The sequence below is a fragment of the Cervus elaphus genome, chromosome 10 (assembly GCF_910594005.1).
Source record: "Cervus elaphus chromosome 10, mCerEla1.1, whole genome shotgun sequence".
NCBI classification, from domain to species: Eukaryota; Metazoa; Chordata; class Mammalia; order Artiodactyla; family Cervidae; genus Cervus; species Cervus elaphus.
In genome coordinates, this window is record NC_057824.1 from 52,024,385 (window position 1) to 52,051,482 (window position 27,098).

General features: G+C 43.8%; 1 protein-coding gene and 1 pseudogene across 4 annotated transcripts; one reads left to right on the forward strand and one right to left on the reverse strand.

Moving 5' to 3' along the window:
* The first annotated feature begins 443 nt into the window (after positions 1-443).
* LOC122702041 lies at positions 444-9,727 on the forward strand (annotated as a pseudogene).
* A 3,364-nt stretch (positions 9,728-13,091) lies between these two features.
* On the reverse strand, positions 13,092-27,098 carry ZNF12 (zinc finger protein 12). 4 transcript variants are annotated; one of them, XM_043915359.1, is made up of 5 exons: positions 26,962-27,098; positions 25,916-25,980; positions 22,273-22,399; positions 21,682-21,777; positions 13,092-19,527 (listed from the first exon to the last, which is right to left on the reverse strand). In XM_043915359.1, the coding sequence occupies exons 2-5, from the start codon at positions 25,928-25,930 to the stop codon at positions 17,675-17,677; spliced, it is 2,091 nt and encodes a 696-aa protein (XP_043771294.1). In that variant the 5' UTR covers positions 25,931-25,980; positions 26,962-27,098; the 3' UTR covers positions 13,092-17,674. The 4 variants fall into 4 exon arrangements, with proteins under 4 accessions (XP_043771294.1, XP_043771296.1, XP_043771295.1 ...); XM_043915362.1 differs by having other exon boundaries at positions 19,396-20,887; XM_043915361.1 differs by lacking the exon at positions 22,273-22,399 and having other exon boundaries at positions 13,092-20,887; positions 26,962-27,020.

Genomic DNA, 27,098 nt, shown 5'->3' on the forward strand with positions numbered 1-27,098 from the left:
ACAACCCCAGAAAACACAGTATATAGAATACTTACCACCAATCTGCAAGCCCCTTTACTACGTGGAATTGTTAAATACCCTCTGTCTTAGGTCGGTTCTCTGACTCCTCATGATCCTTTAGAATTTTTTCTGTATGGTAAAAATGCCCGAAATACACGCGCCTAACGGTTCAGGACCGTCATCTCTGGAAGAATGTGTGAGATACTCTCTCCCCTATCTTCATTTGTGTGCATTTGTATTTACCTTCAATTTTCGTGTATTGCGTCTTAAAATTTGCCCCCTCCCTTCTTTTTCATTCATGTTTTTAAAAATTGCTTGGCTGGGCCAATTTAACTTTTTCATCTGTGTTGTTGAATCTCTCCCTCGCTGGCTGGCGGCTGCGAGGAAGCCCCTCATCTCCAGGTGGGGCTGAAGGGTGACGCAGAGGAGTTGGGGCGGGGGCGATGCAGGGTGCGGTGAGAGGGGGCGGGGCAGGTGACGGGGGTGAGGTGAGGCGGGGGTGAGGTGAGGAGGTACTGGTGACGCGTGAGTGAGGGGAACGTTGAGGGGGCGCGGGGAGGGCCGGGCCCGCACAGGCCCCGCCCACATGGGCGGAGCCTCCCGAGGGCCTCCGGATCGCGGCGTCGGGCTCTGGGCGCAGGCGCGCTCGGTTCCGGGCTGGGCGTACTTGTGGTCTCCGTCTTGTCCCCGTGCTGTTGCGCGTTGAGGTCGGCCCCTTGGTGAGTGTGGGCGGCTGGAGGCCGCGAGAAGGGGCGCGGGGCGGGGGCAGAGGCCCTGCCGCCTGGGCCGCGTCCCTGACTCGGGAGACCCCCTGAGGGCCGCGTTCGGGGAAGAGGCCGCGCCGGCTACGGCGTCTCCATCCTCCTAACCGCCGAGGCGGCCCGAGCGCGGCCCAGAGGACGGAGCGACTGACTCCCGGCCGGCCCCCGCATCCCGGAGAGGTGAGACGAGCTCCGACGCTGCCCGGCGTGGAGCCTTCGCGGCACGCGTCTTTCAGGCCCAAATACGGATCCGTGTGAGTGAGGGGGATCTAGACTGCAGGCGGCGGTGGTTTGAATGCCGGGTTTCCCTTCTTGCTTAGTCGCTAAGTCATATCCGACTCTGGGACCCCACGAACTGCAGCACGCCAGGCGATTTCCCTAGTTTCCTTAGATTTGTGGCCTATTACCTCTCGCTGCGCTGTCCGGGGCCGGGGGGCACTCCAGCCGCTGCCGGCCCGCAGTTGTGGAGGCGCGCCCGGAGTCTCTGGTCGCTGTGTGTTCTCAGAGAGGCAGGCCCCGAGGTAGCTTCCCGCTGAAGTGAATCAGTCTCCTAGGCTCTGTTGGAACAAGGCATCTCTACCGAGGCCAGAAGGAGGGGGCTCCGAGAACTTCACCGGGAAAACCCCCCTGTCTTCCACCCTCGGACCCGAACCCCATCCGAGCTCCAGGAAAGCAACGGCAGAAACCCAGAAAAGGAGCGTGTCGCTCAGGGGAAGAGAGAAGGGGACTGGGGATAGGGAGGGAAGGCATGAAAAATGTGGCCGGTGTGGTGGGATGCTGGGCGATTCTCCCCTCCCTTCATTCTCCACTACTCCTTTCCAGAAGCTGGTCAGCTTTTTAACCATGTCCGGCATCTGGAGTTGTGTTTTTCTGTTGTTCCTGTTCTTAGAAAAGTTGTTGCTTTTCTGTTGTTACTACTCTCAATCAAGAGTAGCAGTAGTTCCCGGAGGGTTTGCCAGGATTGTGTGTTTTTGTCTCATTTGACAGAAGGAAAAAAAACTTGAAGGGGAGTTGACTAGTGAGGAATCAGTAGGAGGCACATGGAAGTCCTGGCTTGTGCTTTCCACACGATCACACAGAAACGTGTTTCCTTAAAAAAAAAAAAAAAATCCTTCTGAGTAACAGCAAGTTAAAAAAACAGTTAAAAAAAAAAAAAACAACCCCACAAAACACCCAAGTTCAAGGCCCCTATCCCTTTTTTCAAAACTATGAGGATTCTCAGACTCAAGGGGTTAATATCTTAGCAGTAAAACAGTTACACAAAATAGCCTTTAGGTTTTCTCCCCTGCAATATCAGTTTTAACGAAGGCATCATATTTTGAGACACTATCATCTGCTTAATAATTCTGCTTTAGATGTTTCTGTGTTAGTGGGCAGGGTTGTAAGTAGTTAAAGCAGTAAAGGAACGTTGCAGATTTCAGGAGTTAGTAAGGGGCAGCTGTTAGCCTTCCTTTCCTTCTCCAGGATCACAGTTATCCAGCTGGCTTGTGGAGCATCAAGGAGCTCTCATCATCCTGTTGCCTCTTCCTCTTCCAGGAATGCCTTCCCAGGTTTGGACAGTCTTCCAAGAACAACAGAAAATGAGCAAATGCCAGGTGAAGTGTTTCTCTTCTCTGTTCCCTATTTTGTTTTCCAGTGGATTTCCTGGTGTTATATTAGTGTGTTCATATATTAAGATGGAATAGTAGAAACAGATAAAAAGCTACCAGAATGGGGTTCATCTTGTCCTTCTTGCCCCTCACCTCATCCTGGCTGGCATCTAGGCTATACTGCCTTTAAGATGTCATCATTTCTTTCCTTTTTTTTAAATTTTATTTTTTAATATTTTATTCATGCATTTATTTTTGGCTGTGCTGGGTCTTCGTTGCTGCACAGGCTTTTTCTTTAGTTGTGGCAAGTGGGAGCTACTCTAGTCGAGGTGTGCAGGCTTCTCATTATGGTGGCTTCTCTTGTTTCAGAGCATGGGCTCTAGGGCACATGGGTTCAATAGTTGCAGCTTCTGGGCTCTAGAGCATAGACTCAATAGTTGTGGTGCATGGGCTCAGCTGCTCCATGGCATGTGGGATCCTCCCAGATCAGGGATCAAACCTGTATCCTCTGCATTGGCAGGTGGACTCTCCACCACTAAGCACCAGGGAAGCTCCTTGTTGCTGTCTAATGTAAATGTTACGGCTGCGACAGAGATTGCATGTGTGTCTTCACTGGCTGCTCATTGTCTTCAGTGGCCACACCTCCCACCTATGGAGGCACAAGATACCCCTGTGCTTTCTTCTCCGCTGGGAAGAAGACAGTAGATTGGTTACATTGAAACATTTAATGAAAGAAAGATAAGTTAAGCTTATCATTATTGTGTGGATTAAGAGAATGTATATATTACTCCAATGCTAGGAAAGAAGGCAAAAGGAGAAGGGGGAGGCAGAGGATGAGATGGTTAGATAGCATCACCGATTCAATGGACATGAATTTGAGCAAATTACAGGAGATAGTGGAGGCTGGTGGGCTACAGACCATGGGGTGACAGAGTCAGTTATGACTTAGTGACTGAACAACAACAGAAATATGTTACTTATTAAAAATAAATTGGGGGTGCTCAAAACGTGACACTCAGGGTGGTGATGAAGTATTTTGGAGAACACTCAATTCCAAGGATGAGTCCAGAATTACTGCACAGTGTGTTCCCAAACACCCTTGCAGCTTTTCATCTTCTCATGGCCCTGCACTGTTCCTGTTTCTGTCATACTGCTGTGTGTTTTTCATGCCTCTTTGACTCTGCATATGCAGTGGTACCACATTAATAAAGGTCTGCTATTCAGTGAAGCCTGGCCGGACAACACAAAATAGAGTCATATTTTCTACATTATGTAACACTGATTTTTAGCATAGCTCTAATAATACCTTACTACAGGAAGAGTATTCGTAGATATAATTTGTCTGCTTTAAGCTCCTTGAGGGCCAGACAAAAAGGACTGATTTAGCTCAGCAGTCTTGGCAAGCTGTGACAATTTCTGATGCATGATAGGAACTTCAGAGTTTTTGTTGGAATTAATAAGTTAATACACCATCTGGATTTTCCTGTCACAATACCACTTCAGTCTATAAAGTAAACCACACAACAATGTGTAGACTGGCAGCCTGTATAATATTTATGGTAAACTTAAACATGTTAAGAATTATTTTGCATATCTTTCATGTCACTCAGTACTGATCTCTTTGGTTTAAATAGAAGTGTGCTGGCCAAGGACCCATGTCATTCAAGGACATGACTGTGGACTTCACCCAGGATGAGTGGTGACAACCGACCAGTATCAGAGGACCCTGTACTGGGACGTGATGCTGGAGAACTACAGCCACCTGGTCTCTGTGGGTGAGAAGTCTTCTCTGTGTAATGCCTCACTATTTTTCTTTCATTAGCTGCTGAAACTTATGAGCCCTTGGTGAAGCTTTATGATACTAGTGTGTTCATCTTATGGGTCAAAAGTGTTTGCTTGGGCACAGAAAGCTTTCTGTTGTCACCTTCCAAAAGAAAGGTTCAAATGGGCACCTTTATCACATGACTCCTGAACCTGCACCTTCCTCATCCTTCAGGGGCTCTGATGTCCAAGAAGCTTGTCAGAAGTCTTACCCCATGTCTTACTCACAGGGTACTGCATTGCCAAACCAGAGGTGATCATCAAGCTGGAGCAAGGAGAAGAGCTGTGGCCATTAGAGAGAATTCCCAGGCTGGAGTGGTCCAGGTGAGTTAACCATTATCAGGTTGGGAAAAAAGAAGCCACTGGAAATGTGGAGCAGGCAGATTGGTTCAGAAGCTGGGGCCTTTGACCTCTGTGTCAGTAATACTCTTCAGGGGCCTCAGACCTTTGAAAGTAACTGAATGGCAAGCCAGCCTGCCTCAGGTAACCCGAACTGCACTTCTTTCCACCACTCTTTCCTTTCCTGCCTGACTTTTAAGGAAGGCGACCATTCTTGTTCCCAGCATTGACCACCTGCCTGCATCTTCTTAGACCTTTGTTCTTGGTTTCTCCTTCTCTAGTATTCATTTCCCTCCATTTTCACAGACTGTTTTCTTTTCAGTTCCTGCACCTGCCCCGGCATTCATTTATTCATTCTGCCAATATTCCTATCCTGTGCCACCCATGCTCTTGGAGTTGAAGATACATGGATAAACCAGCACTTTCCCTGAGCTCCTGGAGCTTACACACTTTTCTCAAATAGAAATTTAAACAAGGCATTTTACATTATTCTACTTAATTTCTCTTTACTTCCACTAGGATGTAAACTTCATGGGAACCAGGGTCTTTTTTCTTTCATGTCTGTTTCCACTATCTCATATAGTGCGTTCAGCATTTAATAAAAGTTTGTCAAATAATAAATTCCTACCATTCATAAGAAAAGTCCAACAGCCCAAGAGAGAAGTGAACAAAAGACATACATGGAAAGGAGACACAAATGGGAAAAAACACAGATGATAGATAAGAATATCTACAACTTCATTGGTAATCAGAGAGAGAAAAAGTATGACAGTGAAATAGCATTTGCCAAAAATTATGACGTTGTTATTAAGATGTTTTAGCAAACAGTTCTGATCATTCAATCACTCTGTCTCCTGGGAAGTTTGTTAACAACTAGGCTTCCAATGTCTCTTCCCTTTAATGCTTCCTCAGTACTCATCTGTTATTCAGAGTTAAGCTCTTTGCTTTACCCAGTGACTGAAAAATTCCACCTCCTCTATCTCAGCCTTAACCGCCCTCTACGCTGCATTTTACCTGAGGTGTTACAGTTCTTTGTCAGTATGGCAGAGACTAACCCTGAAATCTTTTTTTCCAAAATGTAAATCTCACATTCCTTGTTTCCACTTACTTAGGTTCTAACACTTTTCTTCTCCTGTATCTGATGACCACAAAAAACACATGTAGTACTGATCTCTCCCTAGTTTCTCTTACTTTTTAATTTTCTTTTGAAAACTGTCTTCTCTGCTTTTTATTCTTACCTTCCAGTGACCTCACTCAAAACTAGAACCTTATTCTCTGAGGCCTTATTTCATTCCTAATTGTAAGTATATATTTTAAAATCTAAAGCATCTGTTTTGTCTTGTTGTTGGCCTTATATAAACCTAGGACTGCCCTCTATTACTTAAGACTCCTCTTCTTAAACACGTCAAGCCATATTCATCTTTTTGTTGATGTTGCCTAGACCCTTACGGTTAAGTTCCATTTGATCTACCTCCTACATACTGCTCATACATATGTCTTACCCACACCTGCACCTGTTTTTGAGGTTTGCCTTTCCAGACCCTGAAGAAAGAGTTTAGGACTGTGCGTGGTGTGTAGTTAACGCTTCTGTGTTTTACACTAGTTGATGTTTGAGCTCAGGTTCACACCTGTTTTGAAGTGCTTTGTACTCTCTCCCCTCTTAGAATTCACATTTCAGTTAGTGGCTGAGCCACAAGGACTCAGACCTCACCATGCACTGGAGAGCTTGTGGGGCCTCTTTTTTTAAAATTTTTTTACTTTTCTTTCATTTGATGGGTAATAAATAACAGATATGCTCATCTATTAATACTCATAGGTTTGACCGACTGTTCAGAAAGCATTTCCTAAGTACATAGGCCTACATCACTTACTTGCAAATTCTGATTCATAAGGCATATATATTGACACTGACCTATGACAGTTTATCCTCCATGTTTTGAATAAAAATTTCCAGGTAATTCTGGGGCCAGGGAGGGATAATTTAGGAGGTTGGGATTAATATACACACAGTACTGTATGTAAAATAGATAACCAACAAGGACCTACTATAGTACAGGGAACTCTGCTCAATACTCTGTAAAAACCTATATGGAGACTCTGAAAAAGAATAGGTATGTGTTTATGTATAGCTGAATCACTTTGTTATCTGCCTGAAACTGATGCCACATTGCAAGTCAACTATACTGCAGTATGAAATAAAAATTCTAAAATTTCCAGGTAATTCTGATACTATTTGAGAGCTGCCAACTATATATCTACTCAGGGGGACTCAAAGGCAAGTAGAGATACAATGAAACCTGCTAGGAGCATAGGATGTAGTTGGGAGAGAGGAACAAAATCATATGATATATATTGAGTTATCAAGTACTATTGGATAAAGTTAGTCCTTTCCATAGTGTGTTAATAAAATATAGGCAGTAACTACTTCAGTGTTGGAGAAACTGGGGTTTAAGAGGCATTATTTGAAATAAGTATGTGAGGAAAGGAGGGGGCAGAGACAGAAGCAGAGGAGGAGGGAAAGGGAGATACATTTCCTGGAGGACTAATAAATTTTTGTGGAAGCAAAGCTGAAAAGCAGACTGCTGAGTGTAAAAACTTGTCAGACTGACTTGTAATTAATTGGGAGTGAATATTTTTAAAACTGTTTTGTCATGTATTTTTGTAAGGATATCTTGAACAAGTACTATGTCTTATTTTCCCATTGGCTTATAGGTAAGTGGGCTGTATCTGAATACATACAATGTTTTATCCCATACCTAAGATTTCCTCTTCTGTGTTTTCTGACATCCACGTACACTCATATTCCTTGTTCTACTTCCTATTCATGGTTTTTGTTGGGGTAATCACCCAGTTATCTGTGTGTTTCCCTCAGCTTTACTTTCTTCTTTTAAGTTCTGATGGTCTTCTTTTTAAAACAGCAAATCTATGTGTGTTCATTATAGTTTTATGCTCCCTTTTCCAATATAGCAGATGTTTTCTGTTTTTCCTTTTTCTGATCAAAAGAGAAAATATATGCTCAGGATTTCAACCTAGGAGCTTGGGACTAAAAAGTGAGAATCACTGATGTAATAAATTATATTTACATAAGAAATGTGTTAGGTTTTTTCAAATACACCTAACTTTTCTTATTTATGACCTTATAGACAAAAGCCATCAAGTCGGGTCCGGCTCTTTTTAACCCCACCAACTGTAGCCTGCCAGGCTCCTCTGTCCATGGGATTCTCCAGGCAAGAATTCTGGAGTGGATTGCTATAACCTTCTCCAGAGGATCTTCCCAACCCAGGGATTGAACCCTAATCTCCTGCATTGCAGGCAGATTCTTTACCATTTGAGCTACAGGGAAGTGCTAAATCTCATCCCACCATCCCTGGGTGGACAGAATGATCTCTGTTCACTTCCAAGGCAAACCATTCAATATCACATTAATCCAAGTCTATGCCCCAACCAATAATGCTGAAGAAGCTGAAGTTGAACGGTTCTATGAAGACCTACAAGACCTTTCAGAACCAACCAAAAAATAAGATGTCCTTTTCATTATAGGGGACTGGAATGCAAAAGTAGGAAGTCAAGAGATACCTGGAATAACAGGCAAATTTGGCTTTGGAATACAGAATGAAGCAGGGCAAAGGCTAACAGAATTTTGTGAAGAGAATGCACTGGTCATAGCAAACACCCTCTTCCAACAACACAAGAGAAGACTACACATCACCAGATGGTGAATACCAAAATCAGACTGATTATATTCTCAGCAGCCAAAGATGAAGAAGATCTGTATAGTCAGCAAAGAGAAGACCGGGAGCCGACTGTGGCTCAGGTCGTGAACTCCTTATTGCCAAATTCAGACTTAAATTGAAAAAGTAGGGAAAACCACTAGCCCATTCAGGTATGACCTAAATCAAATCCCTTATGATTATACAGTGGAAGTGACAAATAGATTCAAGGGATTAGATCTGATAGACAAGAGTGCCTGATGAACTATGGATGGAGGTTCATGACATTGTACAGGAGGCAGGGATCAAGATCATCCCCAAGCAAAAGAAATGCAAAAAAGGCAAAATGAGGAGGCCTTACAAATAGCTGAGAAAAGAAGAGAAGCAAAAGGCAAAGGAGAAAAGGAAAGATATACCTGTTTGAATGCAGAGTTCCAAAGAATAGCAAGGAAAGGTAAGAAAGCCTTCCTCAGTGATCAATGCAAAGAAATAAGAGGAAAAAATAGAACAGAAAAGACTAGAGGTCTCTTCAAGAAAATCAGATATATCAAGGGAACATTTCATGCAAAGATGGACACAATAAAAGACAGAAATGGTATGGACCTAAAAGAAACAGAAGATGTTAAGAGGTGGTAAGAATACACAGAAGAACTATACAAAAAAGATCTTCATGACCCAGATAACCACAGTGGTGTGATCATTCATCTAGAGTGAGACATCCTGGAATGTGAAGTGGGCCTTAGGAAGCATCACTATGAAAAAGCTAGTGGAGGGGATGGAATTCCAGTTGGGCTATTTCAAATCCTAAAAGATGATGCTGTGGAGGTGCTGCACATAATATGCCAGCAAATTTGGAAAACTCAGCAGTGGCCACAGGACTGGAAAAGGTCAGTTTTCATTCCAATCCCAAAGAAAGGCAATGACAAAGAATGTTCAAATGATTGCACAACTGCACTCATCTCACACGCTAGCAAAGTAATGCTCAAAATGCTGCAAGCCAGGCGTCAACAATATGTGAACTGTGAACTTCCAGATGTTCAAGCTGGATTTAGAAAAGTCAGAGGAACCAGAGATCAAATTGCCAACATCCATTGGATTATCAAAAAAGCAAGAAAGTTCCAGAAAAACATCTGTTTTATTGAGTACACCAAAGCCTTTGACTGTGTGGATCACAACAAACTGTGGAAAATTCTTAAAGAGATGGGAATACTAGACCACCTGACCTGCCTCCTGAGAAATCTGTATGCAGGTCAAGAAGCAAGTTAGAACTGGACATGGAACAACAGACTGGTTCCAAATCAGGAAAGGAGTACGTCAAGGCTGTATATTGTCACCCTGCTTATTTAACTTGTATGCAGAGTACATCATGTGAAATGCTGGGCTGGATGAAGCACAAGCTGGAATCAATATTGCCTGGAGAAATAGCAATAACCTCATATATGCAGATGACACCACCCTTATGGCAGAAAGCAAAGAAGAACTAAAGAGCCTCTTGGTGAAAGTGAAAGAGGAGAGTGAACAAGTTGGCTTAAAACTCAATATTCGGAAAACTAAGGTCATGGCATCTGGTCCCATCACTTCATGGCAAATAGATGGGAAAACAGTGTGAGACTTTAATTTTTTGGGTTCCCAAATCACTGCAGATGGTGACTGCAGCCATGAAATTAAAAGACACTTGCTCCTTGGAAGAAAAGCTATGACCAACCTAGACAGCATATCAAATTAAAGCAGAGACATTTCTTTGCCAACAAAAGTCCATCTAGTCAAAGCTATGGTTTTTTCAGTAGTCATGTATGGATGTGAGAGTTGGACTATTAAAAAAGCTGAATGCCAAAGAATTGATGCTTTTGAACTGTGGTGTTGGAGAAGACTCTTGAGAGTCCCTTGGACTGCAAGGAGATGCAGTCCTGAATATTCATTGGAAGGACTAATGCTGAAGCTGAAGCTCCCATCCTTTGGCCACCTGATGCGAAAAACTGACTCATTTGAAAAGACCATGATGCTGGGAAAGATTGAGGGCAGGAGGAGAAGGGAACGAAGAGCATGAGGTGGTTGGATGGTTCTACGGACATGAGTTTGACTAAACTCCGGGAGTTGGTGATGGACAGGGAAGCCTGGCATGATAAAAATGTTTCAGATAAGAACTCTGATGAAATTAATACATGTCGGAAGTTGCTTCTTGATAATAATTAAGAGGATACTCAGCCTGGGAAGCAATCCAACAACCATAACCAAGATGGGAGACCCCTGAGTCGTAACGAGGACCCTTGCGGGCAACAGAAGATTCAGCTTTGGGGACCACCTGTGGAAGGTCATGAACACAGAGCAGCCACCTCCAGTGAGACAGTCACCATCCCACCACAGAAACCTCAAACAGAAGAGAGGACCGAGGATTATGAGGAACAGGGAGGGGCAAGACACTAGTGACAAGTCAGCTCTCAAAATCCAGCAGGAAATGCACAAGGGAGAATCACTCTGAAGTTAATGCACGTGAGACATCAACCCTCTTTCAACATCAGGAAATTAATGTAAAGAAAACCCACAAATTTCTTGGAAATTTGAGAATAATTTCAGCAAGAAGTCCCATCTTAACCTCATAAAACTCAAAGAGAAAATATTTGAATGTAGTCACCGCAAGAAATCTTTTTACCAGGAGTCCCACCTCACTGAACATCAGAAAACACACACAAGAAGAGGAGCCATGTGACAATAATAAATGTGGGAAAACCTTCCAGAAAGCACAAAACACCATCCAGCAAAGAACTGATGTAAGAAAGAAAACCTGTGAATGTGACAAAGCCCCCGGGAAGTCAGCCATTACCGAGCAGCAAAAGAAGTTCTATGTATGCGATGAGTGCAAGAAATCCTTCCATCAGATCTCAAGTCCTAAAGCTGAGCCAGAGTACTCACACGAGAGAAGCCCTACCAGTGTAAGGATTGTGGGAAATCCTACACAAAATCAAACTTCAACTATCACCAGAGCATTCCCACAGGGGAGAAAACATGAATGTAAGGATTGTGGGAAATCTTTCTGTGTGAAATCAAATCTAACTAAACTTCAGAAGATACTTACAGGGGAGAAACCTTTCAAATGCAATGACATGGGAAAACTTACTCACAGAGGTCACAATTTGCTGATCACCAGAGAACACACACAGGGGAGAAGCCCTGCAAATGTGGTGAATGTGGAAAATCCTTCTGTTTGATGTAAGTCAGCACTGCACCTCCACCAGAGGTGAAGAAGAAACCAGAGAAGAACAGAAGAAACCACAGAAGAAACCCTATAAATGTACGGAATATGGGACATCCTTCCGCTCTAAGTCAGCCCTAATTATTCATCAAGTCTCTCATACAGCAAAGTAACCCTATGACTAATGAATGTGGAAAAACCTTCTGTGTGAAGTCTAATCTCATTAAACATAAAATTCACTCAGGGTTGAAACCATATGAATGTAACGAGTGTGGCAAATCCTTCTCTCTGAATTTGACTCTCACTGTCCATCAAAGAACTCATACTGGGGAGAGACCCCATGGGTGCAGTGAATGTGAGAAGTCCTTCTACAAAAAGTCAAACCTAACAAAACATCAGAAAACACACAGGGGAGAAACCACACAAATGTAATGAATGTGGGAAAGCCTTCTGTATAGAGTCAACCCTCATTATACACCAGCGGACTCACACTGGGGAGAAATCCTTTAAATGCAATGAATGCAAGAAGTTATTCTATGTGAAGTTGCTTCTTAATATTCATCAGAGAAACCACACAGGAAAGAAATCCCATGTGTGTAAAGTATGTGGGAAAGCCTTTTCTATGAAGTCAAGTCAGAAGAGAAATACTTCAAATGTAATAAATGTGAGAAGTCAACCCTCAGCACCAGAGAATACACATGGGAGAAACCTTAAAAATGTAAAGAATGTAGTAAAACTTTCTTTCAGAAGTCACACCACACTTAACATCAGTGAACACACACAGGAAGAAACCTTATCAATGTAAACAATGTGGGAAAAATTTCCTCCAGAAATCACATCTCATTGAACATCAGAGCACACTGTAGAGAAACCCCATGGGTGTAGTAAATGTGTAAAATTTTTCTGTTTTAAGTCAGCCCTAACCATGTATTAGAGGACTCACACAGAAGAGAAGGCTTATAAATGTAGTGAATGTGAGAAACCTTTCTGCATGAAGTCATACCTCACTGTGCATCAGAGAACTCACATAGGGAAGAACCCCTTCAAATGTAATGAATGTGGGCAAAGGTTTTATGTGAAGTCAGACCTCATTAATCATCAGAGAATCCACACAGGGGAGAAGCCCTATGAATATAAGAGATGCGGGAAGTCCTTCTGTATGAAGTCAACCCTCAGAGTACACCAGCAAACACCACAGGGGAGAAGCCTTATGAATATAACATACATGGGAAATCCTTCTGCAAGAAGTAAACTCTAAATATGAAGTGATTCACACACAAGAGATATCCTGAATGGCAGCAGATGTGAAAAATCCTCCTGTGTAGAGTCATAATGTGTCATACCTTTGTGAATTCATGGGAGAAAACTTGAGCTTATGTACATCAGAGAACACATTAGGAGAGAGGTTCTCCAAGAATGTTATTTGTGGAGATGGGGTGGAAGCAAGGTTTCTTTGATTTTACCTTTTTATGAATTTTTGAACGTTGAACAAATGAGTGATTTACATATTCAAAAGTAAAAAAATAGAAGATTCTGAAATTGAAATCAACTTAATATCAAATTGGCAACTTGACCACACAAAAGTAATTCTTTGAAGAAATTTTGCACTCCATGTTATGATTATACATCTTTAATGGAAAGTGTTTAAGGACAAAAACGCCAGCCAAAAATCACTCATCAATTTTCTTCCTGATAATATTGCTGTTTATTTGAATCTGTTTTGTGTACATTGTAGGAGAAAGCTAAAATAAATTATAAAAGTTACTAGGAATCAAAACTTCCAGTTTAAGAGATAAGACAACCACAGAAATCAAGGAATTCATGTGACCTCCCTATGATGATAAATATGCATTGAAAAATATTATTCATTTTTAAAAATTACATATTTCATAGCTCTATCCACTGAGTAACACCCCCCAGAGTGGTGAGCAAAGTCAGTTCCCAACATTGGCCCCTACAAGGAACCAGGACTTCTTGGAGAAAGAGCTGAGTCTAGGTCACACCCAGTGTGTGCAAGGTGAACCTAGGCCTCCTTGGTCAAAATCGAAGGAAGCACTCAACAATGGGAATGTGTCAGAGGTCAAATGTGAGTCAAACATGAGGCAATGTGATGGCACTCCCCTAGTTCTGCAGGCTGGCTCTGTGTTGGGTACGACTTTAGTGCTTGACCATGCTGATTCCACTCTGCCGTAGTCTTCACTTCCAGCGTACACAGAATTGCTAGATGAGTGCATAGAGACTTTACATATCTTTTCTGAGTCACGTCCCACCCTGTGCACATACAGGGTGCACACGGAAGCTTTTAAAAGCTCTTATCCCCACACACAAGGAAGTTTTCCAACCTCTTCCCCAGCTTCTCAGTATGTCTGCTGCTCACCTTGACTGTTATCCTGCCCCAGGTTGCTGCCCCCAGTACTTGTGCCTTTAAATGCCTTTGGCACCAGCCCTCTGGGAAGACTGCTCTGAGCCCAGGAAACAAAGGGAAGCCCTGTTCCCATCTTACAGACTGGCCAATAGGTGAGATGCACAGCCCAGTTCTATGGGAATAAAGTCTGATTCTTGCCTGCCCCAGCAGCCTGTACCTGGGGCACCAGTTGTCACCCACTGGCTGCCCCCTGAGTAGGGGGATGTTGGCTGGGCAGCCTGCCAGAAAAGGCACAGGTGTCATTTAGGCAACTGAGCCATAAAATTCTGGTTAAAACTGAACAGAATAAAACATTACTGAGGATTGTTAAGTGCGGGTCTTTAATTTTCCTGTGTTAGTGTCTTCAGTATTTCTGGAGGAGTCCTGGGCACAATGTTAACTGTACTACTCAGCTCAAAACATAGGTTATCAATGTTGGTTTCTGTGTGGACCCCATTCTTACTTCATGCCAAACTCCAGTTCCATCCCTTCCCCCACAGGCTCTCAGTGATAAAGGTAGGACCTTTAGCACTCACCATCGTAACTTCTGTAAGGGTGTGTGTAACTTTAATTGATATAAGCATTGTTTACTTGTATGAAATCTCATTCCATCCATTTTTTCCATCCATATCTAGAAGTGCTAATTGGATGTGCTACATGCAAGTACAACACACACTTCTGACTGCTAGACACCACCCCGATGCATGATCGACCTTTTACCTACCTCTTCTAGTGATGGTCACCTAAGATACCTCAAAATCTTGCTGTGGTGAAACTCCCTGTGTACACATTCTCTTGTGTATAGAACTTCTCAGGGGTTTATAAACAGGGGGACTACTGCATGATAGAGCATTAAACTTAAAAGGTATGTCCAGGTCAGTATCATTTTACACACTTCTGCAGGATACAAACATTACCAGTCACCAGGATAGAAACATTACCAGTCACTGCAGTGGAATAAAGAACAGAGTGTCACTCCATGGCCTTGGAATATTGCTCTGGTGTTAACAATGGTCTTCATTTTGACCTGTTTGAGAGGCCAACCAATGAACCACCATTTCACTAACACTAGGATGACTGGGGCCGGGGGGAGGGGGTGAGAACCTTGGAGAATCTCTCACCTGTAGGTGCCGGGAGGGGTCAACCCCTGGCTTAGCCCCTGGAAATCCACTGGGAGTTCCTAATCTGCTCACATTCCACAGGAAGAAGTCACTGTGCATATAAAGAGGAAGCATTTGCGCTCTGCCCCAATTCCACATTCACTCCTTGCTGCTGGATGGGTCAGTGGGCCATCTCCCGTGCTGCCTTCTTTCATGAATGCAGGTCTTGCCAGGAATAGTTAAAAACTTTAAAAATATTGCATTCCATCCATCAAATACAAGACAAACCATTATTTTAAGTACCTCCAAGGAAGAAAAAACACCAGTTAAATTAGAATGTATTACACTATTTCAGAGATGTAATAGTATGAAAACACTGGTGTCTCTGAAACAACAGAGAAATTCCACAACCATTATTACTGAAGAGGCAGTTGAGGGCCACATACACATGTATAGGGCCCTTTGGTGTCAGGCACTTTGTAACAGAGAAAGAATGTGGTAAATCATTTATAAGCTTTCCAAATATTTTACTTAAAATGCATACTGGGTACTTAAGTTACTTCCCATTAGTGTGGGAAACCTTCAACAAGTATACTATGAATATATAGTTCCTACATAAAACTATACACTGTACTAGAATCTTAGTACCTGTTATATAGCAGACTCAAGATCATCTAGACAAATCTGATGGAAAAGTGATGAGCAACAAAAATGGGAGCCATGAGTGACAGAAACACATGAGAAACATAGCATCTCATCTCTGCAGAAAGGGATGGATGACTCAAATAATACAGGCTATCAAGCTATTCACTGGAAAAGAAACAAAAGTGAGTCCTTACCTTAGCATGTATCATCAACAACATGGTAGCAATGACCCATGAATAACATAAATTAACCTAAACAAAATTAATGTCATGCATTATGGAAAGAAAGATACACCTGACATCATATCAGGCTCCAAAAGTTCTTAGGTCAGTAATGTAAAAATTGAGGAATACACATTGAATTGTTTCAAGTTTTCTAATACTCAAATATTTGAGTGTAATATTTACACCAAAATTTACAGAAAAGAAGATCTTCTCTGTATCAACACCTCAAAAAAAGTGATTTGCCTAAAGCCCACTTCTCAATTGCATAACTCCTACAAGCTCTATATCTTTTGTTATCACTAGAAGTAACCTAAATCAATCTACAGTTCAGTTTTTCACAAAAGAAATAGTCCAGAGATAGAGTGGCTACACAGCTGGCTGGTTCAGTGGCTCAAAGCATCATCCAGGTCCCAGGTTCTTCCCGTCTTTCTGCTCTGCCATTCACAAATTATAACCATTGTTGAAAGACACAGCCAGGCAAGGAAACGTTGAACAGGATCCCACTTCACCTGGCATGATTCCTTGAAGCTTTGAAGAAATCTTTTCCAGAAATAACCTGCTCAAGATATTTCCTTTACCTGTCTAGAATGGGGTCCTCCGAATACTCTAAACCAATTACTGGTGATGAGAAAGGGATTATCATTATTTGTTGAAACTAATCAGGATTTATCCCCTGTTCTGTCAAGAGGATTAGATACCCAGACTCGGGCAGCCAAAAACAAGGAATGAGTGACTAGGTTGGTCACTCAGCAACACCAGCTACAACCCGTACAAACCTGCTCTCAATCCATTCAGGAAGGAACAAACTATGGTGCTTAAAAACACCACTGTATCAAATAAAAATACAGTTAATTTCTAGGTTACATAGTACATGTGCTCTGCACACTTACAAAGGCATCTAAATAAAAAACAGTAAGTGAAAAAAATAGATTAAAATGAGACTATTTTAAGTACATTTTTAAAACCATACTGATCGCAATGAGTCCTACAGCTGTCCCTTACTGCAGAGACTTGTGGCATTAACCATTTTAAATTATCTATGCAATTTTCTATTTTATGCACAGATTTTTATCTTGCTGATTCAGATACAGTTAAAACACTATTAAAAACATTGGCTTCCTTATGGAAGACTTAATTCACTAACAATGATAAAATCCATTTATAAATGCCAGGGAAGAGCACAAAGAGAAGTATACTTCATATCTTTCAAATATTAGTTCATTATCTATACATATTTAGATGCTAGCATAGTGGTGCTATTTAAAATACCTTAGAAATTATTCTAATAAGGATACATTGCCTTTTCAAACATGATTCAAGCCGAACATACAACCCCTGTAATGCAGCATCCTAAAAAACAAACAGAAACACCCAAACACCCTCAAGAGCATGAGTCCTGCACCCTCAGGATCCACTCATGTGTGAGCTTAATGTTGCCATGCTGCCATCTTAATTAGCTACCCAACGATTTTACAGTTTCTATGTACATAAGGAGCATGTTTATTCAAAACATCCATCCTCTGTGGTTTCTTTTTTTTTTTTTACAAAAGCTTGACATTTTATCAGAAACGTAAATTTTAGTTTCATAATTTCCAGCAGAATGTTTTCCACATTCCTTGAAAGATATCCCCTTGGTCTGAATTCCCTGACATGTAAAAGTTTGAATTCATAGTGAAACTATGTCCAATACTGATAGATTTTTACTCCTGTCAGCATGTCATGTGGCCTAGTTACAGCTGTGGTTTCCAACCTGCAAACTTTCAGGTTCCAAGTCTGACAAATACTCACAGGTTTGTTCACACCCACCTGTGTGAACTCTCCAACTTGGGATGGTAGGAGTTCCTTATTCATTATATGGAGAGGGTTCTGCGACATTATAAGAGATCTGACTTCAGAGAAGCCTTCCCACATCAAGTACATTCATGTTCCCTCTCCTATGAATTCTCTGATGGCTGTTGAAGGCTGATTTGTGGTAGAATTTTTTCCCACATTCAGTACATTCATATGGCTTCTCTCCTGAGTGAGTTCTGTAATGTACAGTGAGGTATGACATCCGAGAGAAGGCTTTTCCACATTCGTTACATTCAAAAGGTTTCTCTCCTGAATGAATTCGATGATGTATAGTGAGATACGACATCTGAGAGAAGAATTTGCCACACTCATAGCACTCGTAGGCTTTCTCTCCTGTGTGTGTCCTCTGGTGTCTGTTAAGGGCTGAATTCTGGCAGAAGGTTTTCCCACATTCATTACATTCGTAAGGCTTCTCTCCTGAATGAATTCTGTGATGTATTGTGAGGTATGACATCTGCGAGAAGAACTTCCCACATATGTAACATTCATAGGGCTTCTCTCCTTTATGTATCCTCCGGTGTCTACAAAGGGCGGAATTCTGGTAGAAGGTCTTCCCACATTCGTTACATTCGTAGGGCTTCACTCCTGAGTGAGTTCTGTGATGTATCGTGAGGTACGACAACTGGGAGAATAACTTTCCACACTCATTGCACTCATAGGGCTTCTCTCCTGTGTGGACTCTCTGGTGTCTCATGAGGGCTGAGTTCAGGTAGAAGGTTTTCCCACACTCGTTACATTCATAGGGCTTCTCTCCTGAATGAGTTCTGTAATGCACAGTGAGATATGACAGCCGAGAGAAGAACTTCCCACACTCGTTACACTCATAGGGCTTCTCTCCCGTGTGTGTCCTCTGGTGTGTGGTGAGGGTAGACTTGCGGCAGAAGCACTTCCCACACTCGTTGCACTTGTAGAGTTTCACGCCTGTGTGAATTTTCTGGTGGTCATTAAGGGCTGACTTCTGGGAGAAGGTTTTTCCACAGTCATGACAAACGTAGGGTCTCTCTCCGGAATGTGTTCTCTGGTGCTGTGTGAGGTGTGTCTTCTGGCAAAAGGCTTTTCCACAGTAGCTACATTCATAGGGCTTCTCTCCTGAGTGAGTTCTCTGGTGTTGAATGAGGTGTAACTTCTGGTAGAAGGTTTTCCCGCATTCAGTACATTCATAGGGCTTCTCCCCTGTGTGTGTTCGCTGATGGACAGTGAGGGTGCCCTTCTGGCAGAAGGATTTCCCACACTGATTACATTCATAAGGTTTCTCTCCTGTGTGAGTCCTCTGGTGGATAATAAACTTGGACTTTTTACAGAAGGATTTCCCACATGCGTTGCACTCATAGGGTTTCATTTCCAAATGAGTTGTTGGGTGCACACTGAGGTTTGACATTTGGAGAAAGGCTATTTCAGATTCGTTCCACTTGTAGGGCTTCTCCTCTATATGGTTAGCAAACACTGTATCCTTCTGAAAGGCTTTCTGGCATTCGATATATTCAAAGGGTTTCTCCAAAATGTGAATGTTCTGATAAATACTTTCTCCATTTAGAGCATAAGCCTCCCCGTTTTGGTTAAATTCATAAGGTTTATCTCCGAGATGAGTTTTTTCAAGCTTCACATGGAGAAGTGATCTCCCACAAGCACTACATTCATCAGGTTTCATTCTTGCATAGCTGCCATCACTACTAATATATTCTGAAATAGACTTTAAACTCTTTTCACATGAGTCACACTGATAGGATATTTTTCTTGAAGGAACAGGGCTTGTTTCCACATTACAAGTCTTACCAAGACCATTACCTCTCCCTTCAGGCAGGGTTTTGTTGTTAATGGATTCAGTTTGCCTTGAATGTTTGTCTTCATTTTCCTGGCTTCCTTCCATCAGATCATGAACTTTCCAGACTTCTTCTAAAAAGAGGCAAGATTAACCAATTTTTATGCAACTTCCTGGGTAAGAAATGACATGTGACTTGTACACCATTTCATTGTGGCACAGGTGCTAGCTTCTTGGACAGGTGAAAACCATTCCAAGTGTATTTTTCCCCCTTATTATTTTGGTTTGAAATAAACATGCACATGCATACACACAAGCTCCACGATCTCCAGTGGTGAAGAAAGCTGATAAAAACAAGTGGTAAAGAATCCACCTGCAGTGCAGGAGATACAGGTCTGATCCCTGGGTTGGGAAGATCCCCCCGGAGGAGGAAATGGCAACCCACTCCAGTACGCTTACCTGGGAAATCCCATAGACAGAGGAGCCTGGCAGGCTGCAGTCCATGGGGTTGCAAAGAGTCAGACATAACTGAGTACATGCACACATTAATATTGCAAAATTTTGTTCAAAACTGGGTACAGAAGGTAAAACAAAAACATGGAGTAATGATCTGAAGAGAGAGGATGCTGGATAAATGCCTGATTTTTAGGTATGAAAGGGCTCAGAGCAAACATGTCAACTGACGGGGCAGCAATGAGTTTAGCTGCCACACAAGGACCAGGAGGACTCGGTGTGCAAGAGGCAGGTCTCCACTTCACACCAAGTTGCTTCATGTTGCGTGGAGACACGGAGCACAGTCTAAGGTGCTACCACCTACACTGAGATGGTCTGGTACCAACTATGCCCCAGCTTATATTCCATTGCAAGTCTCTGCTCCTGTTGTTTTACTAAATTTGCCTGACTTCCAGCCTTTGATCTACTCAAAATCAATCTTTCCTGAGGCAAAAACCTGAGGAAAGATAGGTTTCCTCAGAATCTATCAAAACTTGAGGAGGGTGGGTGGAGAAGCCCAAGCAAAAAACACAGTCAACAGACTTCTTGATCAGACCTTGATTTTTTTTCTAAAGCATCACCCTGAGATGGAGTCAAAGTCAAGGGAAGGAAGAGACTGGTATGATGATTACAGCTGAAAGGGAAAACTTTAAGGAGGGGTTGAATACTTGAGTTCAGACTTAAAGAATGTGTAATCTGGACAAATATCCCACACCTCAGTGAAACAGAAGAGACCTTTAGAAGTGTGGACCAAATGAAGTTTAGCCAGAGTTTCAGGAAACAATACAAAATTAAAATTTCCAGGCAACAAAGGGACAACATTGTATGATTCTGAAAAGAAGAGGAATTTAAACTGCCTTTAAGAATCAACAGGGAATGGCTGTAGGCTCATCCTGTGAGACGAGTGATAAGATGGATTCAAAAGTCAGGGGAACACATCTTGCAAATCCAATGAGAATGTAGAAGCACCTCCAGCTCTCTCAGGAAACACCGAACCAGGAACTGGTAGACACAGCAGCATGAGACACATAAAAGCCTTAAATACCCGAGATGGGAGGACCTTCTGAAGAACTTGGGGAATAAACCACCAGAGGGTGAGGCAGACCCTTCAGGGATGTTTCTGGAGGGGGCAGGGTGGGGGTGGTAAGTGAATCAGGACTCGTTTCTCTGTCTCCTGCTTGACTGAACACCTGCTCAGACAAGACATGATTCAAGGTACTGCCGACAGAACAGAAAGTAAGAGACAAGATGAAAGTGAGCATCTGGTGGAATAGGAAGACCCTGTGATGCCATCACCAAACTCCAGCTGGAATGACCAGTGCCTGTGATCAGGACAGCACAGGTGAACTAAGTTCACTGGTTTATGCACCAAGATGGGGGTGTGAACTCTGACCTCAAAGAAAGAGAAGTGAGACGTGAAGCTAGGGACAGAAACAAGCCTGAGGCATTTCATGGGAAAGAAGAAAGAAGGAAACTAATGAGAACACGGAGAGTCAGGAGTTATTCTCTAATGACAGACAATATATATGCCTGCCAACAAAATGCCATAAGAAGTTGTGAGTTTTAAGAGGAGGAAGGAAGCGAGCAGGTTTTGGTTCACAGCAGAAGCCAGAGTGGGAAGCTCTACCAACACAAACTGCTGTGGGAAAGGAAAAAGCCTTAGGGAGTGAGATTCGAGTTGCTGGAGTTCAAGAACAACTCTCCTCAATCACTTCTCAGGTTTGGCACCATTAAAAAGCTCTAGGGAAAAACACTCCTGAGTGACCACCCTCCTTACTGCCACCCCCCTCACACACCTGGGCGACTCTGAAGCAGGAATTCTCCTTCCACCACCCACGGCTCTTCTCCTTGCTCCAATTTGGTGATGACTTCTGGTTTGATAATGTGACACCCTGTTAACAGATACAAGAGAGAACTTGAACTTGGCTGCTGGGCTTCCAGATTTGTCATGTAAGCAAAAGGCTGGCTTACAAGCTACAGGACAGAAGTGCCATTAGTGCTGTACCAGAATCAGAACCTACCTGGATGTAGAGACCACATGGCCTACCTGGTACCTCAGATGATTCCAGTTGTTCCATCAAGTTTAAAGTGTGTGTGTCTGTGTGTGTATATGCTCGGTCAGCTGACTCTAGGCAACCCCATGGACTGCAGACTGCCAGGTTCCTCTGTCCATGGGATTTTCCAAGTAAGAATACTGCAGTGGGCTTCCATTTCCTACTCCAGGGGATCTTCCCAACCCAATTCAGTTTTGTAAGATTGAACCTGAATCTCTTACATCTCCTGCATTGGCAGGTGGATTCTTTTACCACTGTGCCGCCGGGGAAGCCCACAAGTTCAACATTAAAATCATTAAGTTAGAGGGAAATCTAGTTTATCTCTCTCCTCACCCACAGAGATGAGGTGGCTGTAGTTCTCCAGCATCACGTCCCTGTAGGTCGTCTTCTGCTCAGGGTCTAGGTGCTGCCACTCTTCCTGCGTGAAGTCCACAGCCACGTCCCTGAATGACATTGACCCCTGTAATGGCACCACAGTGGGGACTGGGTGACATGGAGCAGATACACGGGGACAAGAGCTTACCAAGCTCACTGGTCAGATTTACACTGTGTACCTTTTCTATGTTATGGGCCTTATGGAAGGAAAATAAATATTAAACACTGCCATGAGTTTGCTCAATGTACAGGAAAAAAAGAAAATACAGCCTTACACTGTGAGCCAAGAACAGTCCTGAGGACAAGACCAGCAGACAGAGCCTGTGCCCTCAAGGAGCACAGGCCTGAGGGCAGTGTGCAAACCCAAGAGGCACTGCACTCCTTCATTCTGCTTCCAGAGCATTAATAATGTTGGTTGGTTCTCCTCTGTCCTCCCCGGCCGCTCCTTCACTGGCTCCTCCTCTCCTCTGAGTCATCCTCAAGTCATCATAGGGCCCTGGGGCTCAGTTCTTTTCTTGTACCCTTTGCTTTGATGGTGATCCCATCTTGCCTCATGGCTTTAAAAACCTGTGCTGTGCTGTGCTGCATTTAGTCACTCAGTCACGTCCAACTCTTTGCGACCCCATGAACTGTAGACTCCCAGGTTCCTCTGTCCATGGGGATTCTCCAGGCATGAATAACCTTCTACATTTCAACATTTCCCAGTGTATATCACCAGCCCAAGCTTCTCTTCTGTTCCTGCCCTGAGCTCCTCCTACAGCTCACAGAAGGAACCGAGCTGTAGTATTCACCACAGTTACCAAGGCCATAAGCAAGCCAGGCAGCACATCCCAGTTCCGTATTTCACTACAGAGATAAGCCTGCCTTGACCTGACCCCAGCCTGCTCCCCAAACTACTGGAAATAGCTTGGTTCGTCCCGCCCTCATGCCCAGCCAGGGACTTGGAATCCCTTCATCCCCCAATACCTTCCAGGGAAGGAGCTCACTTACTCCTGATGAGGGGCACAGAGCGCACAACAGAACCAGAAACTGCCACACCCAGACCTGTGAGTGTGGATCTTCTGAGTAAATTCACAAACACTCACACTCACACAGTCATTATAGCCTGTTTCCTCCTGTACCGTCACCTCTAGAATAGAGACAATAATGGTGCCTGTCACATGACACAGATCAGTACCAAACAGGTTCTTTCATGGAAAGCACTTAACACAGTTCTTTGGACATAACATGCTTTTCAATACCTGCTATTATTGTTGTTTATCTACTGTGCATCTCATCACTCTGCAAATCAGAATGAATCAGAAAACACAGAAGTAAACTTGAAATAACTAAACGTAATGGGTCTGTTAAATTTATGCAATTGCCCAGAAAAGATTACAAAACAGTGCCAGTATGTTAAAACCAATAAGGTTCAGGTGCTCTCAACAGATGGGGAAGGCAATGGCAACCCACTCTAGTATTCTTGCCTGGAGAATCCCAGGGATGGTGGAGCCTGGTGGGCTGCCATCTATGGGGTCGCACAGAGTTGGACATGACTGAAGCAACTTAGCAGCAGCAGCAGCTCTCAACAGAACATGGAGACAGGAGTGTTTAGGAGGAGGTTAAGGAAACGACCTCGTCAAGCTCAGGGCCTATCAGAGAAAATGATGAACTCCTGATGTTGACTGAAAATCAAAGTTCTTCATGTGGAACAATCGAAGAGGCAGGAAGGCTCCTGTCCCCTGACCCCAGGCTCTACATGCAGAGATGACTGGGACCCAGACTTTGCTGGTCTGCGAAGGCTGAAGGTGCTCTGCTGTCAATGAGACACACCAGTAGAAGTAGTCACTGCCCAAGGCAGACAGAGGCCTGTACAGCACTGCCCTGGTCTAGCCTGGAGAAGCCTGTCTCAGAGAGCAACAGCAAATCTTCCAGAACTCAGCCCATACTCCATCCAGACATCACCAGACATACCTGTGTCTGCCCCCTGAGAACTGGGGGGTCCACACATTCACACATTAAAAGTCTTTACCAAGTACAAAAGAGTGGCTGACGCAGTGCCCAGAACCAGAAAGAGAAAGTAAGAACCAGAAAAGAAGCACAAGACCAATGAATTCCTCCCACCTCACCTCCACCCACCTCCTTGAAAGAAGTTGTACTCCAGTACTGACCAAGGAGGGTGCTCTTATCCATTTGCGTTGATAAGACTAGGAATCTTGTGATTTTGAGAAATTTTTGAGACATTTTTTAAAATGAATACTATTCAGCCTCTCAAAATGAAAAAAATGAAAGAATTATATGCTATTGCTGGAAAATCAAGTAAAAAGACAAAAAAAACTTGGAAAACAATGCTCACTAACATGACTCCAACTGGAAACATTTATAAATACTTAAGGCTACTCTGTTAGTCAATAAGAGAAGCAAAATAAATCAGTACTGAGACAGGAAGATGGACTGTGGACAAGAACAGGCCCTTCATATAAAAAGAGAAGCACACCAGTCTGAAAAGACCACATACCGTACGATCCCAACTATGTGACATTCTGTAAAAGACAAAAATACATTGACAGTAATAAGATGAGCAGCTGTTGGGGGCTGGGGGCAGAGGGAGAGACAAACAGGAGGTGCCCAGGATTGTTTCCGGCAGCAAAGCAGTTGATTACTGTACTTCATTGGTGGCTGCAGGCCATTCACTACACATTTGTCAAGACTTGAACACAGAGGGACCCCTAATATAAACTATGGACTCCAGGTGATAATAAGGTATCAACAATTCAGAGGATGCACCACACAAGTGTGAGATGATAACATCGGAGGAAACCAAGGGGGACAGTTATAGGGAACTCTGTACTGTCAGCTCAGTTTCCCCATAAACCTAAAACTGTTCTAATTTAGTCTATTAATTAAAAAGAAGAAACAGCTTCTAAACCTATTGAATGTTCTCAACCTCACTCATGACTAAGAAAAAACCCAAGGGTATGGACATGCACTACTAACGGGCCCAGGACCAGCAGCAGTGGGAACTCACTGAGGCCTCCCCCTTGCCTGTCTGCCATCCAGCTGGAGCCTCAAGTCCCCCTGACTTGATTCCCCCACCCACCCCCAACCACATATCATATCAAGGAAACCTTTAACACTCAAGGATAAAAGTGGGAAGGACATGTAAGGCATGCAATAGATGGTGTTTGTCAGTTTTTGCAATGAATGTCAAGAAGTTGAGGCTTGTTCTGTGGCTTTAAGAACTCCGGAGGATCGTGGGATCTACACATAGAACGTGCCAGAAACACTTGGTGCTGACCTGCTCTCTATGCTTTGTCTAACCCTATCTTTCAGCTATTCCTACTTTTCCATTTTAAATTCTGAGCTATCAGGCCTCCTAAAATGTTATTACAAATCAGTGAAAGTGCTAGCCGTTCTTTGGAGTCAATCCACGCTTCTCTATCCATGGAATTCTCCAGGCAAGAATACTGGAGTGGGTTGCCATTCCCTTCTCCAGGGGATCTTCTTGACCCAAGGGTTGAACCCGGGTCTCCTACATTGCAGGCAGATTAGTTACAATCTGAGCCATGAGGTAAGCCTACAAAGCAGAGTAGGGAGTAAATAAGTAAACAGCAAAACTCACCAGAGATTGATTCATTTTCCGCTGCTCTTGGAATAACCTGCAGCACTGTGAAAGCCGAGGCGGACCTGAAGGAGGAAATGCAGGTACTGAAGCGACCCAGGAAGAGCTAGTGTGAAGAAGCCCTGCCCAGCACTTCACTAGACACTTGTGGGAAACCCGCCCTTTCACGTTCCAGTAGGGCTTGGAAGAACAAAGACTGAGTACCCACCCACAGGCCTGTAACTCCCACGTGATTACGGTACTGCGGGGAAAACACTTTTTCATCAGTGGATGAACATCGAATCCTATTAAAATAAACTTCCATCATTAAATATAAAATAATAAAAATAAACAGTTACAGTTTTCTTTTCTTACTAACTCTGTTAAGATCAGAAAATCCAGAGGATGCTCTAAGTAACGCGATACACTCAGGCGCGGCTCAGCCTTTCAATTATTTGTACAAACTTAATAGCAATGCTCAAAAAAGATCTCTTATTAAGAAACTGACAGAGCACTTGCCCTAGGAGTCTGATCTTGCTGACGATCCCATCTGCAGACCCAGTGACTGGGACAAGTCACCTCCCTTCTCAGGCCCAATCACCTCTTCCCTCAACTGAGGCAGCAGGACAGACGCCTCGAAGACTCATCCCGCACTAACTACCCGGTGCGAGTCTACCGGGCAGAACCCGCGGAGAAGGGGGGCGTGGCGTGTCAGCGAAGGCTTAGAATACAGAACCAAGTGCTGATGAGTCTTGAGAGACACATGCAGGATCGCGAGAAGGCGAGAGAAAGAGGAGGAGGAGCCTCGGGGATGGAAGAAGGGGTGGACGCAGCACTCCGGGCCAAGCCTGGACCCCCACTGCCCCAGGACACCCAGAACTCACAAGCCCCGGGGGAGCCCAATCGGAGCAGCCGGTCCTGCCCTCCAGCCCGGCCCCTCGACCCCCGCCAAGCGGTCAAACCTTCCCAGTCGCTCTCTCGTGGGGTCCGGAGCGGGCTCCCCAGGCCCTTCTCTCCGAGGGGCGCAAAATCTACAGCCGCCTGGAGGCCACAGACGCACCACCTACCTCGTCGGGACTCGCTGACTGGCCCCGGGCTCCCCAGGCTCCGTCCGGGAGCTGCTCCTCAGGCGCGCTGCTCTCGCCGAGTCCCTACTCTCCGCCTCCCGAGGCCGCTGGGCCCGAGGAGCCAGCTCTGGGCCTAC